Here is a 14567-nt window from a genome sequence, read left to right as displayed (position 1 = left end):
GAGTTCAGCAGGGAGCAGGTTAGCACAGCAGGGCAGCAGTTCCTTCAGAGCAGCAGTCCAGCAGAGTGGCAGTCCGTGTAGCAGCACAGTAGTCCTACTTCCTGGCCGCGTATCCAGAGGTCCAGCCAGACATGTACTAAATAGTTGGTGTCTGAGGTCAAGTATTTATACCCAGTTGTGCCTTTGAAGTGGAAGAGAAGCTTTTAGAGGTTTCGCTGTGAAGTCTCCATACATCCTGCTTTCCCTGTCCTGGCTAACTAACTACAGGGAGTATGCAGCCCTTTGTGTGGAGACAGAACACAGCCTAATAAAGTGTAAGTAGGGCTGTGCATAGCCCCTCCCTTCTATCCTGCCAATTATGGCCCACCAAGGCTCCATATTGTGTGTGGCTGTGTAGGAGGAATACACAAAGCTCAACTGTCAGTTACGCCCAGTCATGTGACCTAGGTATAGGTTTCAGGCACTAAATGGCTAAGGCAGGAAAATGGCAACTTACTAAAAGTGGCATTTTCAAAACTGTAGTTTAAAATCCCACTTCATCATGTTAGGATTCCAGAGACACCAAACAGGATTTTGGTACCTATTCCCATTTGAAAATTGCACTTATAAAATGTAATAAGGCAACTCCAATGTTATTCAATCTGAGAGGTAGACCTTGCAGTAGTGAAAAAACGAATTTAAAAGATTTCACTACCTTGACACGTGAAACTTAAAAGTACATGTCCCACTTTTTATATACATTGCACCCTGCCCTCTGGGCTGTCCAGGGATTACCCTAGGGGTGACTTATATGTATTAAGAAGGAATGTTTAGGCCTGGAAAAAGGTTTATCTTGCCATGTCGACATGAGAGTTTAAAATTGCAGATGCAGGCTCTATAATGTCAGGCCAGAGACATGTTTGTGCTGCAGACCCACTAGTATGTAGTGCCACTTTATTAGGGACTTACAAGGATATTAAATATGCAAGTTGGGTATAAGCCTATTCTACCATGTTTAAGGAGAATTCACAAGCACTGGTTCCTGAAGATGGGCTGCACCTCAGATCTTTAGAAGCTCTATAGGTGGTAATTGCAAAAATCAATTAACATCCAAATTGCTGTTGCCTGCCTAGAGCGACACTCCTCAAAATGGACATCAGGCAGTCAGTCATTTCTTTCTTATGTACATGCACTGGTGCCCATGTACCAGTTATGGGCAAGAAATGTCAGTATCTTAGGGGCTGACATGGTGCCAGCCCAGGCCTGCAACAGTTGGGGTTCCCTGGGAACGTGCAATAATGATGCAATGCGGTGTCATATTTTCACATTAGCCTCGGGCATGTACAGTTTCAGCCCTTTAGTTCCTGGGGCTACCTGTCAATTCCAAGCTGCCTCCCACCCCCACTCCCTTTGAATATGAGGTTTTCAGCCTTTGGAAGAGTGCTTGACCTCATAGAGTCATGAAACTCAACTCATGGCTCTGTGTGACCTGCAGTCACGTGCTGCATGCCCTGAACAGAGACACAGAGCTTGCTTCTGCGCCTCGTGTTTCTGTTTAGAGGGTTTCAGCAGATGCCACTGGTAGATCTAATACAGAGACTAAAAAACCAAAGCAAAGCATCAAACTGTTCGATGTGGTCTGGTGCAGTTTACAACGCGGACTGGTGCCGGTTTACGACAGGCAGCAGATTTTCATGCCATCGGGAACATGAGGGAAGATGAGAGGTGCTCGGCTGTGCCAAAGTAGAACAAATGGACAGCTGGAGAGTAAATACAGTTCCCCAGCAAGCCTGCTTGGCCTTGGGCTTTTTCCCCAGCAATGATGGTCAGCTCTGTGTGATTCTTTCCTCTGTGAATACCAGCCACATCGTTTCTGATCCCAGTACAAGTCATTCATACCACCACACTGTGCGTAGCTCTGGCTGCAATGTCTCTTCATCGAGTCTGCGCCACTCTCATAGCAGTAGCACTGAATTCCACAAACCATTCTCATGTGCACCACTTTCATTCTACAAAAGTACATGGGGGACAAAATGGTGAGTAGTTGCGGTTTCTTTGAGACTCGGATCGCTGTAGTGTAAAGTAATATCTGGTGTCCTGGCCAAGTCATGTAACCTCTGCCCTTAGGTTGTCTTTGGACCTCCTCCCCCACAACAGTCTTTCTTTGCTAACACAGTGCTGCTGCTTGCCACTGACATGTCTTTCCTAGCCCCTGCCTCTCGCTGACCAACTCATACTGCTTGAAATAAACCTGAGTCCAGTTGTATTATTATTATTATACATGTTCTTGGTGGCCCCTGCACTGAGTAACCCTTTAATTTTGCAACAGTTGTGACACAGATAGCTTTTTTTTAAGCATCACTTACCTTTGCATTATTTCATTATTTATATAACCCATAGTCCTCTGGGGTGCCCAGCAGCCACATACAATGCTTCAGAACAGGGCAAATGGCAATTACTGTAGAACAGTAAATGCAGCAGGCAGACAGACAAAGCACTAGCAGCAAAATGCCGTTTTATTGATATTGTCATGACAAGTGCAAAGGCTTGCGCATTTTTTTTTTTTTGCAGGATCCTATTGTGAACCTTTTAACAATATCCATCTTTGAGTATATACATATCAGTCTTTAATGGCAGTTTCTGGTTTCTCCTTGAACTTCAGTGAAGGATACAATGCCTGGCGGGATGCAACCAAGCCTCTGGAGATACTGACAAAACTCTGCAAGGACAACAAACTAGATGGACCTCATCTCAGGCCTGGGCAGATTCAAATCGGCAGCAAAGTATTCACCGGGCAGACAGTATTTGACCAAGATGGTAAGTATGGACATCCTGACTTCAATGCTTCAAAGCTCTTCCCATAGAAATGTTCTGAGTGAACAGATAAGTGGTTTGCCTCCCAAACACTGAACAAGAATTGACTGGAAGCCACATACTATAAGTTGCAGTACAGTGCGTAGCCTTATGTCCCCAGTAAACTATATATGCGATTTTAAAATGCTTAAGTGAAAATAGCACCAAAAAGCCCCAAGCGCCACTCGCGGCTATCTGTTTGTGCGAGACCATGAGAAAGTTACAAGTTCAGGCCGACTGCAAAGGAGCATGGGTCAGATAAAAGGACAGGTTAGTCCTGCTGAAAATCTACCTTCTCAGTCCAGCGCAAGGAGTACTGTTTGCGTGGGGTCAGCAAGAAGCATGGAAGCTTTGCAAATGGTTGTCGATGTAGTGTGAAGATCAGGTCTTATTTCACAGACGGTCAGCTCTGTCGCGCGAAGATCCTGTTGTTGTCACAGGCACTTCAGCTGGAGCTTCGCGATGGCACTTCCCATGAGTGGTTGATCCTGTAGCGTGAAGGGTGATGTTGAAAGAACTTCGCATTGGCGGGCTGTGCGAGCAACAAGGTTTTGATGCAAACGGGCCCATTCACTGTCACAAAGAGCCTAAAACCTTATATTCAGCTCCACTGAGGCTGTACCAAGGGTCCAAGACCTGAGGGATACCACTTGGGGTGTGGGACTTGCTCCTGCTGGATCTGGGTGCTGGTTTAGATGATTGGGAGCCTGTTATGTCCCTGTGTCTCTGACAGGAAGCCAGCAGACTAGCCATTGGAGTCACTCTGGGAGTGCTGGTTCCAAGTGCAAGTCTAATTCCTCTGACTCAGGCAGGAGGGCAGCAAGGCAGCAGTCCAGCAGAGTGGCAGTCCTTCCAGCAGCAAAATAGTCCTTCTTTCAGGCAGAGTCTCCACAGGTCTAGACGTGTAAGGAGAGTTGGTGTCTGAAATCCAATATTAATACCTGGTGCCTCCTTTGAAGTGGTAGGAGCTTCTGGATGTTTCCCTTTGAAGTGCACAGGTTTCCTGACTCACCTGCCCTGGGTCCAGACTAACTACAGGAGGTAGGCAACCCCTTGTATGGAGGCAGGACACAGCCTATTCAAGTGTGAATAGGGCTGCGCCCTGCTCTGCCCTCCCATTCTACCAGAGATGTTTCTTCCAGGCACACCTAAACTCTCTATTGTGTGTGGGTGCCTAAAAGGAATTCGGAAGCCCAACTTTCAGCTACGCCCAGTCATGTGACCCAGAGACAGGCTACAGGCACTAAATGGCTAAGGCAGGAACATGTCAGTTTTCTAAAAGTGGCATTTTCAAAATTGTAACCAAAAATCTGACTTCAACATAAGAGAGGATTTTTCATTACAATTCCAGTCACCAATATGAACTGCTTACCTGTTCCCCTATGGAAGTTTCAGCTTATTAAATGTAATAAGGTCACTCCAATGTTATCCTATGGGAGCGGTAGACCTTGCAGTAATGACATTTAAGAGGTTTCACTCGCAGGACATTAAAACTTAAAAGTACATTGTCAGCATTTTAAATACACTGCATCCTGCTCTCTGGGCTGTCCAGGGACTTCCCTAGGGGTGACTATGTGTTAAAAAGGAAGGTTTTGACCTGACAGAAGATTTTATTTTATTTTTCAGTTCAAATTGGAAGTTTAACACTGCACACGTAGGCTGCAGTGGCCGGCCTGATACATGTTTAAAGGGCTACTTAAGTGCCTGGCACTATAGGTGCTGCAGACACATTAGTAGCATTTAATTTGCAGGCTCTGGGTACATGAAGTACCACTTTACTATGGACTGACAAGTAAATTAAATATGCCAATTGGGACGTAAGCCAGTGATCCCCATGTTTTAAGGAGTGAGCACATGTGCTTAAGCACTGGTTGGCAATGGCAAAGTGAACAGAGTCCTAAGGCCAGAACAAACGAGACCAGCAAATACGGAGGAAGAATAGAAAAAGTTTGGGGGAAGATAACACTGTAACTGACAGGTCTAATATGCATTCCCAGGTTTTTGGTTAAACCTGAGTTATTTGTGACTGGAAAAACGGAGTCTGCACATCTCTGAACATGTTTCAATAAGCAGTTCGTCTGTGTTATCCCCAGTACGAGCTGTGAACATTGGAATGATGTGGAAATATTCATTTGGAAAATACAACATCGCACACTATTGTTATTTTCTGGATGTGATTTTACAACCTAGAATAGCACAGAAGTTGGAATGAGGCCCTCAGTTGCTGCTCCCACTGTGCAGTGTCTACAATCTTTGTGCTTTGTCTTCAGGTGCATGAGGGAGTGTAAAAAGTTGTTGGGGGAACTATTTGATATGAATTCCATCCTTCCCAATAGACATAGCTCTAGTCTGCAGTCATTTCAACTTTCACTGTTCTCCACAGATTGCAGTTTGTAAGTCATCATCACTGAAACCGGATGCCCTTCTTCTGTGGAGATGGTACAATGAACCTCCTTTTGCTAGCACAAAACCTTCAAAATGAATATTGCCTTACTCCATGTTCCCCAATGCGGCTCTGCCTCTTCCGTCTCAGCAGTGAAGCCTGCCTGTTTGTGATGCCTTCAGATGTGTCATGAACAGGGCCGGACTGGGAACCACAACCAGCCCTGGCAAAGTGCTCGGCCAGCCCCCCTCCCCACTCGGGGGGGGGGGGTGGTTGGAGGTGCCGCCGAGCTCTTTGCCGGGGCCAGTTTTCGGCCGATTTTGGTGCAGGGCCGATTTTGAAGCTATGCTGCAAAAAACAGCCCTGTAACAAACACGGCCCCCAGGGGCCCAAAACCGACCCCCATCCATGCGGCACACCGGGGGATTGCCAGGTGCCCGCTATGGCCAGTCCGGCCCTGGTCATGAAGTCTGAAGGTGTTTTCAACATATGAACTCCAGAGAAGATCACAGTTTTATTTCCAGATGAGACCATTTTAGCATGTTTAGTAGCGCTCAACGTAGTGCACACAAGGGGAAGTACTGTATGTCATCTGGTCTGTGTCAAAGCTAAGACCATTAACCCTCTGCCTTTGCTGCAATGCATACATTGTTATTGGCCGCTCTTGGGAGTGTGGGAGAACAGAAAGTAAAAAATAGACAAGTAATTGCCACTGCACCTCTTTCATGGATGCACAGCCATGGAGGAGGGAAGGCCCATCAAGGACAGAAAAAGTTCCATTTTATGGGAAAGATTGCCCTAAGGACTTAAATACAACACACACTGAAACTTAAATAAGTTGGTCATAGTTTCCACAATGATTCTGTCATCCCTTTCACACTTCTGACCACTCCATTGTAAATATAACATGGTGGTATCTCAAAGGAGACTTTCCTGCACCAGTGGGTCACTCCCCCCCCCTTCCAGAATCCAAATCTTATCCAAGACATTGTGAATGATCTGACATCGCTTTGTTGAATGATTTTGTTATTAGAGGGGCACTAAGTCAATGAACTGGCACCTTGGGAGCTGGACTTTCTCAAAGTTTATGTGTCAACGTTCTTTGCCACCTTGGTGAAAATGGTTTATATTTTGGGACCTAAAGTGCATGATAGGATAGTACCTGCCTGCGCTTCCTCTTCAGCCAGACCAAGTAATTCTTCATTCATCTCTAGTAGCTACTGTCTGAAATTGGGTTACTGGTTTGGGGGTGTGGGTGTGGGTGTGGGTGAAGCCCTACTCAAGTGGCAACCACAATTCTTATCAAGCAAACCCCAAATTAACCTGTGCTTAACCGTCTGGTAGCTTTGCAGAAAAGCAGTCAGGCTAACGTAGAGGTAATGTGTAAAGTATTTATGCAGATGTTCAAATAGTAATAAGGTGAAAGAACAACACAAGAAAAATCCTACACCAATTTATAAAAATAGAGTAAAATATAATACATTATTTGAGACCAACAACAAAAATCCAATTAGTAGAATCCAAGATATGCAATTTCAAAGATTTCAGGTAAGTTGAGCGCCTAAAAGCACAAAGTGCCACTCGCAGTTATCTGGTCATGCGAGACCAAGTGAAAGTCACAAATTCAGGCCAACAGTGATGGTAGCATAGGCCGGATACACTAACCAGCTAAGTCCCGCTGAAAAGTGACCTTCAAATGTCCAGCTGAAGATTTCAGCTCGTGGCGGAGAGGGCCACAAGGAGCAGGGAGAGAGTTGTGGATGGTCGTTGATATAGCAAAAATAGCAGGCTGGCCCTGGTGGATGGTCTTCACTGTACCCTGAAGATCCTGTCAGGTGTCACAGTCGGTCGTTGCTGGAAATTCTCATTGGCAGTCACCGCAGGCTGACAATGCAGTACCTTGAAGTGCAGATCTCATATTGTGAGTCAGTGCTTCCGGTGACGGAGTCGTGTTCGTTGGAGCTTCACATTGGTAGGTGGCACGAGTGGCTAGATCTTGGCGAGAACAGGCCGTTTGCAGTCACGAAGAGGCCAAAACCTCAGGATTTCTCCTTTTCTGTGGGAGACAGCTCAACTAATGCCACACCAAGGGGCTAGGACTTGAGGGGCACCTCTTGGGATTCAGGAACTCACTCCAGCAGATGCCAGAACAGCTTAGGCAGGTCCAGATGCAGGGAATGTTGCAGGTCCTGGCAGCCGGACAGCTGTGGGGGGTGGGGCCTGGAGCTTTTTATGTTCCTGTAGCTCAGAACAGGAAGTCGGTCAGATGACCTTTGGAGTCACTTCAGCCTGGGATGAAAGGTGATGGTCCGGTCTTCCTTCTGAGCATGCAGGGCAGCAGGACAGCAAAGTAACAGGGCAGCAGGGTTGCAGTCCTTCTGAAAGCAGCGCAGCACATCAGTCCTTCTTCTGTAGTATCCACAGGTCCATAGGTTTACTAAAGAGTTGGGTCTAATGGTCCAATATTTATACTTTGTGCCACCTTTGAAGGAGGAGAAGGTTCTGGAGGTTTCCATCCCTGAGTTGTTTGGAATTCCCTGCCTTCTTACCCTAGCCCCCGCCTGTTTGTGGATGCAAAAGTCTAGTGTCAAACCCTTTGTGAGTGTGCTTTGTGATATGCAAGTATGGTAGGTGACAGCTCTGCCCCCCATTAAGTCAGAGATGGCCTATCCTACCAACACCTATTCCCCCTTTGTCTCACTGTCTGGGAGCAATACACAAAGATCAGCTCCTAGCTACGCCTAGTCGAGTTACCCAGGCTACAGGCTGCAGGCACCAAATGGTTGGGAAACAAAAATGCCAACTTTCTAAAAGTGGCGTTTTCAGAATTGTGACTTAAAATCTGACTTTGTTGTTAAAGAAGTATTTAAATTACAGTTCTTTAGAGCCCAAATTTGACTTCTTGAATGTAATAAAGAAACCCAATGTTAACCTATGGGAGAGGTAGGCCTTGCAATAGTGAAAAACAAATTGAGGAGTTTTTCACTAACAGGACATGGAAAACTTAAAAGTACATGCCCAACTTTTTAAATACATTGCACACTGCCCTGTGGGCTGTTTATGGCCTATTCTATTGGTGACTTCTGTGTATTAAAAAAGAAGGTTTGGGCCTGTAAAAAGGTTTATTTTGCCGGGTCGAAATGGCAGTTTAAAACTGCACACACACAGGCTGCAATGACAGGCGTGGGACATGTTTGAAAGGCTACTTAAGTGGGCAGCACAATAAATGCTTCAGTCCCACTATAAGCATTTAATTTACAGGCCATGGGTACATGTCCTACCACTGTTCTAGGAACCTATAAGTAAATTAAAGGTGCCATTTGGGTGTAAGCTTATATTGCCGTGTTGTAGCACACTTTAGCAGTGGTCAGCAGTGGTAAAGTGCAGGGTCCTAAGGCCAACAAAAACCAATATCAGCAAAAAAGGTGAAGTAAGGCAAAATGTTTGGAGGATGGACCACACTTTGGCTGACAGGTCTAACACTGTCAATTGTTGATGATTTTTAGAATTGTAGGACTGAGAGAAAATAATTGTTTTGTTTACTACATGGGATCTCCTCTTCAAACTATTGGGATCGACTCATTTGGATGTTGCACTCCTGTGTTATGGCAAGCTCCCTGCAACCCTGTTCAGGATTGGGTACAGCATAATCCGTTAACAACTATCATTGCTACAGACACATGCATTTTAGCGATATTCTATTATAGTGCACCCTTTATGGCCTTCAGTTTCAATGGCTGCAATGGAACCTGGGAGCCTTGATACAGTGATAAAAGAAGTTGGGGTAGAGGAACCTTCCACACACAGCCTAAAGGAAGGTAAACAGTATTTTATTCTTCGTAGTGAGCAGCAGGAGATAAGACAATGGCGAGTCACAGTGGGTCCTAACAGATTGCTCACATATCCCTCACACGTTGGCATTGCCTGAATGAGAGAAGGATCAACTTTGTGGTATGTTAAACATCTTGCATTAGAAGAGTTAGCTGACCCTCTCCAAATCTATACTCACAACTCTTCCTTGTTGTTCCATTGCTGCGAGGAGGGTCTGGTTGTCAGGCAACATGGTGGCCATAGTCGCAGTCATTAACATGAGGATCTGCTGTGAGGGATGGATATACCTTTCAAGTGAGCTGAGCTACAGTGACTCCTGGTTTTGACCACTGAGAAAATAGTGAGCACAATCCAACGTGGACAATGAAATGGATAATTCAACTGCTTAGGTATTGGACATTTTTAGAAACACAAACATGGAGGGACAAGAGAAGAAAATCTTGTCTAAAACCCCAAGAATGTCTTAAGCAGAATGCTCCATGGTTGTATAGCATATCAGTGCCCTAAATGGGACCGGAACATAGAAAGACATATTCATGAAAATGTGTCCGCACACTGACGAAGAATAGAACACGCCTTGCCAATGGGCAGCTCTTGATTTATTATCAGACTGGAACTGGACCAATCGATTAGCTCAGCTGTTGCACTGGTAGATTTAGGTCTCCCCTGTATGCGTGTGAGTCATGTGAAGTGGACCAGGGCTTTCTAAGTATTTCTGTTCCCTGCCAGTTTTGGGTATTTATTGTCTTGCATCAGTCTTTCACAAAGGGAAATGGGTTGGTTATCCGTCAGGCAAATTTTTTAACTTAACAGCATACTGCATACACGGAGCTCGATCGAAGATTGTTTCTCCGCTTCCAGGGGTTGGGAAAAATGTTTGTGAATCCCAGAAAGGCAGCTAATCTATGCCACTTGTTTGAAAAGAGGCATATTACCAGAACAAATTAAACAACTGTATACATGCCAACATTTTGGAAGAGGAAAGTAGGAGGTTTCAAAAAAATAATCCGGAGAATGTGATTCTCCCATTGACTTCTATCGAGGCCCTTATCGGGTCTATTGTCATGTATGGGACTTGCAAGTGTGCTGCTGCAGGGTCAGATGTCAGACATTCAAATATATGTTTTTTCCTTACCTGTCAGGAGCACAGTGAAATCGCTTTGGTAGGCAGAGAAAGAGTGAAAAAAATGCATACATGCCAACATTCTAGCTAAAAAAGTGGGAGATTTTGAAGAAAAGAATTGAGAATGTATTTCCCCCATTTACTTTTATTGAGGCCTGAATCAGGTTACTGTCATGCATGGGCTTTGTAAGTCTGCTGCTGAAGGATCGGATATCAGAAATGCAAATGTACTTTTTTTTTTCTTACCTGTCAGAAGCACGGAGAAAGCGCTATTGCAGGCAGAGAGCGTGATGCAAGTGTTGTGCACTGGCCTGCAGGTGCAGGTTACTTGCAGTTTATACTCCGAGTTACACAATACCAGGCCCTGTCAGCTGAAGCCCGCAGAGTAATCAGGATTTTGCATGCAGGAATTGGAAGGCGAGAGACTAGCCCTTTTTTCTTGGTAGTTTTATATAACGCAAACTCGACCCGCAGGTATCAGAGCACTTTACATGAGCACCAGTTGCATTACAGATGGACACATTTACTTTAAGGAACGGGGAGAGTGAGTAATTTGCCCAGAATCACAGGATGCTTTAGGCTCCCGCCAGACTCAAACCTGGTTCTCCAGCTTCAAAGTCAGCCGCTCTAGTCTTTAAGCCATATCCTCTCTTGAAATCCGTAGGATCCTGCCTGAATCGGGAGGGTTAATATGTATGCAACTGTTATTCAGAAAGAAACAAAATGTTTCCTCAAGACCCCTGCCTTGAGTAATGGGTCTCTTGAAATTTGCACATTTTAGTAAATCAATGCCACTGTTTCCACCTTTCACTATCGCCCACTCAAGGTTAAATGAGAAAATTGATATCTGTAACTGTGAATGAAAGAGTGGATGCCAGGGTGCGTATTGCTGGATCTCTTTGTGCATTCCTAACTATCAGTGAGCCTTTTTCAACTTTGTAAAAAAAAATGTACTATGCATTTCATAAAATATTGTAGTTAGTTACTGCTAAAAATCTACCATTCACAAAATGTCGCCTTTCATTAATATCATAACATGAACAAGGAAGTACATAATGTCATGTCTGTCACAAGCCTTCTTTTCAATAATGGCCTTTCTATATTACTTATTACTTTATTCCTGATGACTAAGATCCTAGAAAAAACTATTCCTTTTCCATTACTCTTCCTCACAGATGAGAAAGTGGAATCCTATGAGCACCTGGCCCTAAAGGTTCTGCGTTCCTGGACCAATGTTCCTGGAGTCGGCTGCCAGCTGGTTCCAGAGCACATTGAAACTAGACCTCTCTTCCACAGAGACAAGCCGGGCATGGAGCAGGTAGACATCTGAAAGCCTGTTTTATTGTATGAATCAATCAGGATGGTAAGGCGCAACTACTCACCCGTGAGGGTCTCAAGGCGCTGGGGGGGAGTGGCGGCTCTGTTGAGTGCTGGGGTCATCTGAAGAGCCAGGTCTTGAGGTCCTTCCTGAATTGTGGCAGTGTGGGGGCTCGCCGGAGGTGGAGGGGAGGTTGTTCACACATTATTAAAGCAAACTGGGGTTGCAGAGTTTTCTTTCTGGAACAACTGTAGTTTTTTTGTAAGAAAATACGGATATAATTTGCTGTTTCATGGCACAGGGAAGCGAGCGGTTGCTCAATCGCCTCCACCTTGACGTTGAGTAGAAACAATGTGCAATTCCACCATCTGCGTTCACCCTCAAAACATTCAGGATATCTCTCTCTAACGTTACCCTTCCACCAAGGTCTGAAACTGAGACTGTAAGGCGTTAGGGAAGTGTGGTATAGGTGGCATGGGTAGAACAATTACCAATCCCTTTTCAGCAGACAAGTTTCTGAGAATGGGTATGATTGTGGCATGCACGAAGGAACCCTTGGTTTTACTGCACAAGGCGATTTTTTTTTTTTTTATCTGAATTCATGTTCTTACCTTGCCCAGCTATAAAGGTTCAGACACACACATCTATTAGCAGAGACAAAATTGTCTCTTGAACTTTGAGAAACTAGCTCATAAGTCTGTGCCTCGTAGCCCCGCGCACAAATATGGACTGCTTGGCTCGCCTTCGGGAGCTAGACATGAGTGGTATGCTAATGGCTGAGGTGATATTTGTAAAAGTGCAATGGAACAAAATACAGTCAAGAAGCCAAAAATGTAAAAATCTACACCAAGTTAGAAGTAAAACAATGGACCTTTTAAGAAGATACAAATAAGGGATAAGTAAGATTGCCGAAGGAGCTGAAAATATTGGAGGAAAATGTTGAAATGTATATAAAACAAATGGGACAAAATAACCACAATGATAAAAAAAATCAAGTCAGAGAAACCACCAATAACACTACAGTCACAGGGGTAGGAATTCAGGTGGAAAGATAATTTGTATCTTCTGGTGTTAAAGTATTAGATATCGGTACCTGACAATCATATTGATCCAGGCTCAAAGGTGGTTGCAACTCTGATTGAAATTGTGGAACCCCTTGCTCAAATATCCATGAGGTGATGGTCAATAAAGTGACTCTCCCACGTTAAGGACAAAAGCCCTTTGCACAGCTATTCATTTGAAGGAACACATTCCTCCAATGTTCCTATAGCAGAAAGCCTTCTAGCATCAGGCAGAGGGTAGTCTTCTCCCTCAGTGCTCCCAGATGTTTATAAAGACCCAGTATTTCAAGCAGGTGTTTTCTATGGGGAATTTGTATGCAATGTTTTACTGACCACAAACCAATCTTTAAAGGTTGAGGACCCCATTCCCGCTCTTACTTCATTGTGATGTAGTAACTATGGTTAGTGGCTGTGAAATCATTCCATATTCATCTGTGTGTTAAAAACAAACTAGACCTCGTTTGGCCGTTCAGTATGAACAGGGCCGGACTGGGAGCCGAAACCAGCCCTGGCAAACTGCTTGGCCAGCCCCCCTGGGGTGAGGGGGGGGGTTGCAGCCGAGCAGTTTGCGAGGTCCGCTTTCGGACGATTTTGTTGCAGGGGGCCGATATTGCTGACCCCCGGTAACATAAACAGCCCCCAGGGGGCGAAAACCGGCCCCCAGACTAGCGGCCCACCCGGGGAAACGCCTGATGCCAGCTAAGGCCAGTCCGGCCCTGAGTATGAACTGTTTACATGAGGATCATGGTCAGTCCTGATTTGCACTAGGAGGTTCTCTGTCTAGAGTGGCGTTGTGGGTTTGAATGCTACTCAGAGCGATTATCAGTGGTTTAGACAATTTGCAAGCACTCCTTCCAGTACCCTTTTGTGTTCTTGTTTTCTTCAAATCCAATTAAATATACATAGGGAACATGATAGATTAACTTACACTTATGTAAAGACAGAAAGATGGAGATGGTCACTATATTGCAAGTAATAAATCACATGACAAAAATATAGCATCCACTACATCAACTACTTCTGTATTGTAATTGGATGTGGAGTTAAAAAAAACAAATGTATATCTACCTTAATGATGTAGAGGTAGGCAATGAATGCAATGTTTTTGAAGGGCGATCCTTTTGATCTGATTATAGTGGCATACAAACTAACTGAAATGAAATAGCAAACTGATTTGCATCGCCATGTTTTTTCCAGAGATTGCTTTGCATCTAGCATTGATTTTACTTTTATAGATTGTGGTATTCTAAGGTTTCATAGACATTAAAAAGTGTTTGGTCTTTTGTAAATGTGGTACAATAAATCAGTAAGCCATTTTTAGGGCACAAATAAACAACAAAAACAAAATGACTACTGTTATTACTATTGACAGCAAGAAACGAGGATTTTTCCTGGTATTGGTTTACAGAAGAAATAAATAAAAAGATACACAAATAAAACTAAAATCTAAAATTAATATTTAACACTTGCAATGTTCAGTAAATTACTTTCTAGATCTCGTTTCATCTTTCTAAATCAACAATTCTATTTGGTTTTACAGTGTACTCTTTGTATGACATTCACATCTGTTTTTCTTTTAAAAAGGGCCGGGTGCAGATGTGGATTGACATGTTTCCCACGGATATGCCTCTACCCGGTCCTCCCGTTGACATTTCACCCAGAAAGCCCAAAGGGTAATCTGTTTACTTATTAAGCTTGTTCATATCATCCTTTAAGGACTGTGCATAAATGTTCTTTGCTGTTCTTTGAATTGATTTTAAATCAGGATGAAGCTAGTTATTGCTCTTGGGATACAAGTTAACACGAGTAGTTAATTGACTACTCATATAATGCTACTAACATTTTATGTTAATAGTTTGTGGGTTGACGCACGGGTGTTTGGTTTTAGAAGGCCGTAATGAATTAATGATGAGGAGTTTGTAGTTCAACACTGTCAACTGGATGCCTGGCTGAGCTTGTTATCTTGACACTCCAGCAGCCGGCCAGAGCTTCTGTCACTAACAGCAGCGCATACAGCCA

General features: G+C 44.2%; 1 protein-coding gene across 1 annotated transcript in view; it reads left to right on the top strand.

The window, feature by feature from the left end:
* The window catches only part of FER1L6 (fer-1 like family member 6), a 777028-nt gene that overhangs the window by 628735 nt on the left and 133726 nt on the right, over window positions 1-14567 (top strand). Inside the window, exons 34-36 of the mRNA XM_078686795.1 lie at window positions 2642-2796; window positions 11345-11487; window positions 14133-14221. Coding sequence (XP_078542921.1) covers window positions 2642-2796; window positions 11345-11487; window positions 14133-14221 — 387 coding nt within the window. The remainder of the gene's footprint in view (window positions 1-2641; window positions 2797-11344; window positions 11488-14132; window positions 14222-14567) is intronic.

The sequence above is a fragment of the Lissotriton helveticus genome, chromosome 4_1 (assembly GCF_964261635.1).
Source record: "Lissotriton helveticus chromosome 4_1, aLisHel1.1, whole genome shotgun sequence".
NCBI lineage: Eukaryota > Metazoa > Chordata > Amphibia > Caudata > Salamandridae > Lissotriton > Lissotriton helveticus.
Note: the sequence above shows the minus strand (reverse complement) of the source record. Positions and strands in the feature narration are given on the sequence as shown.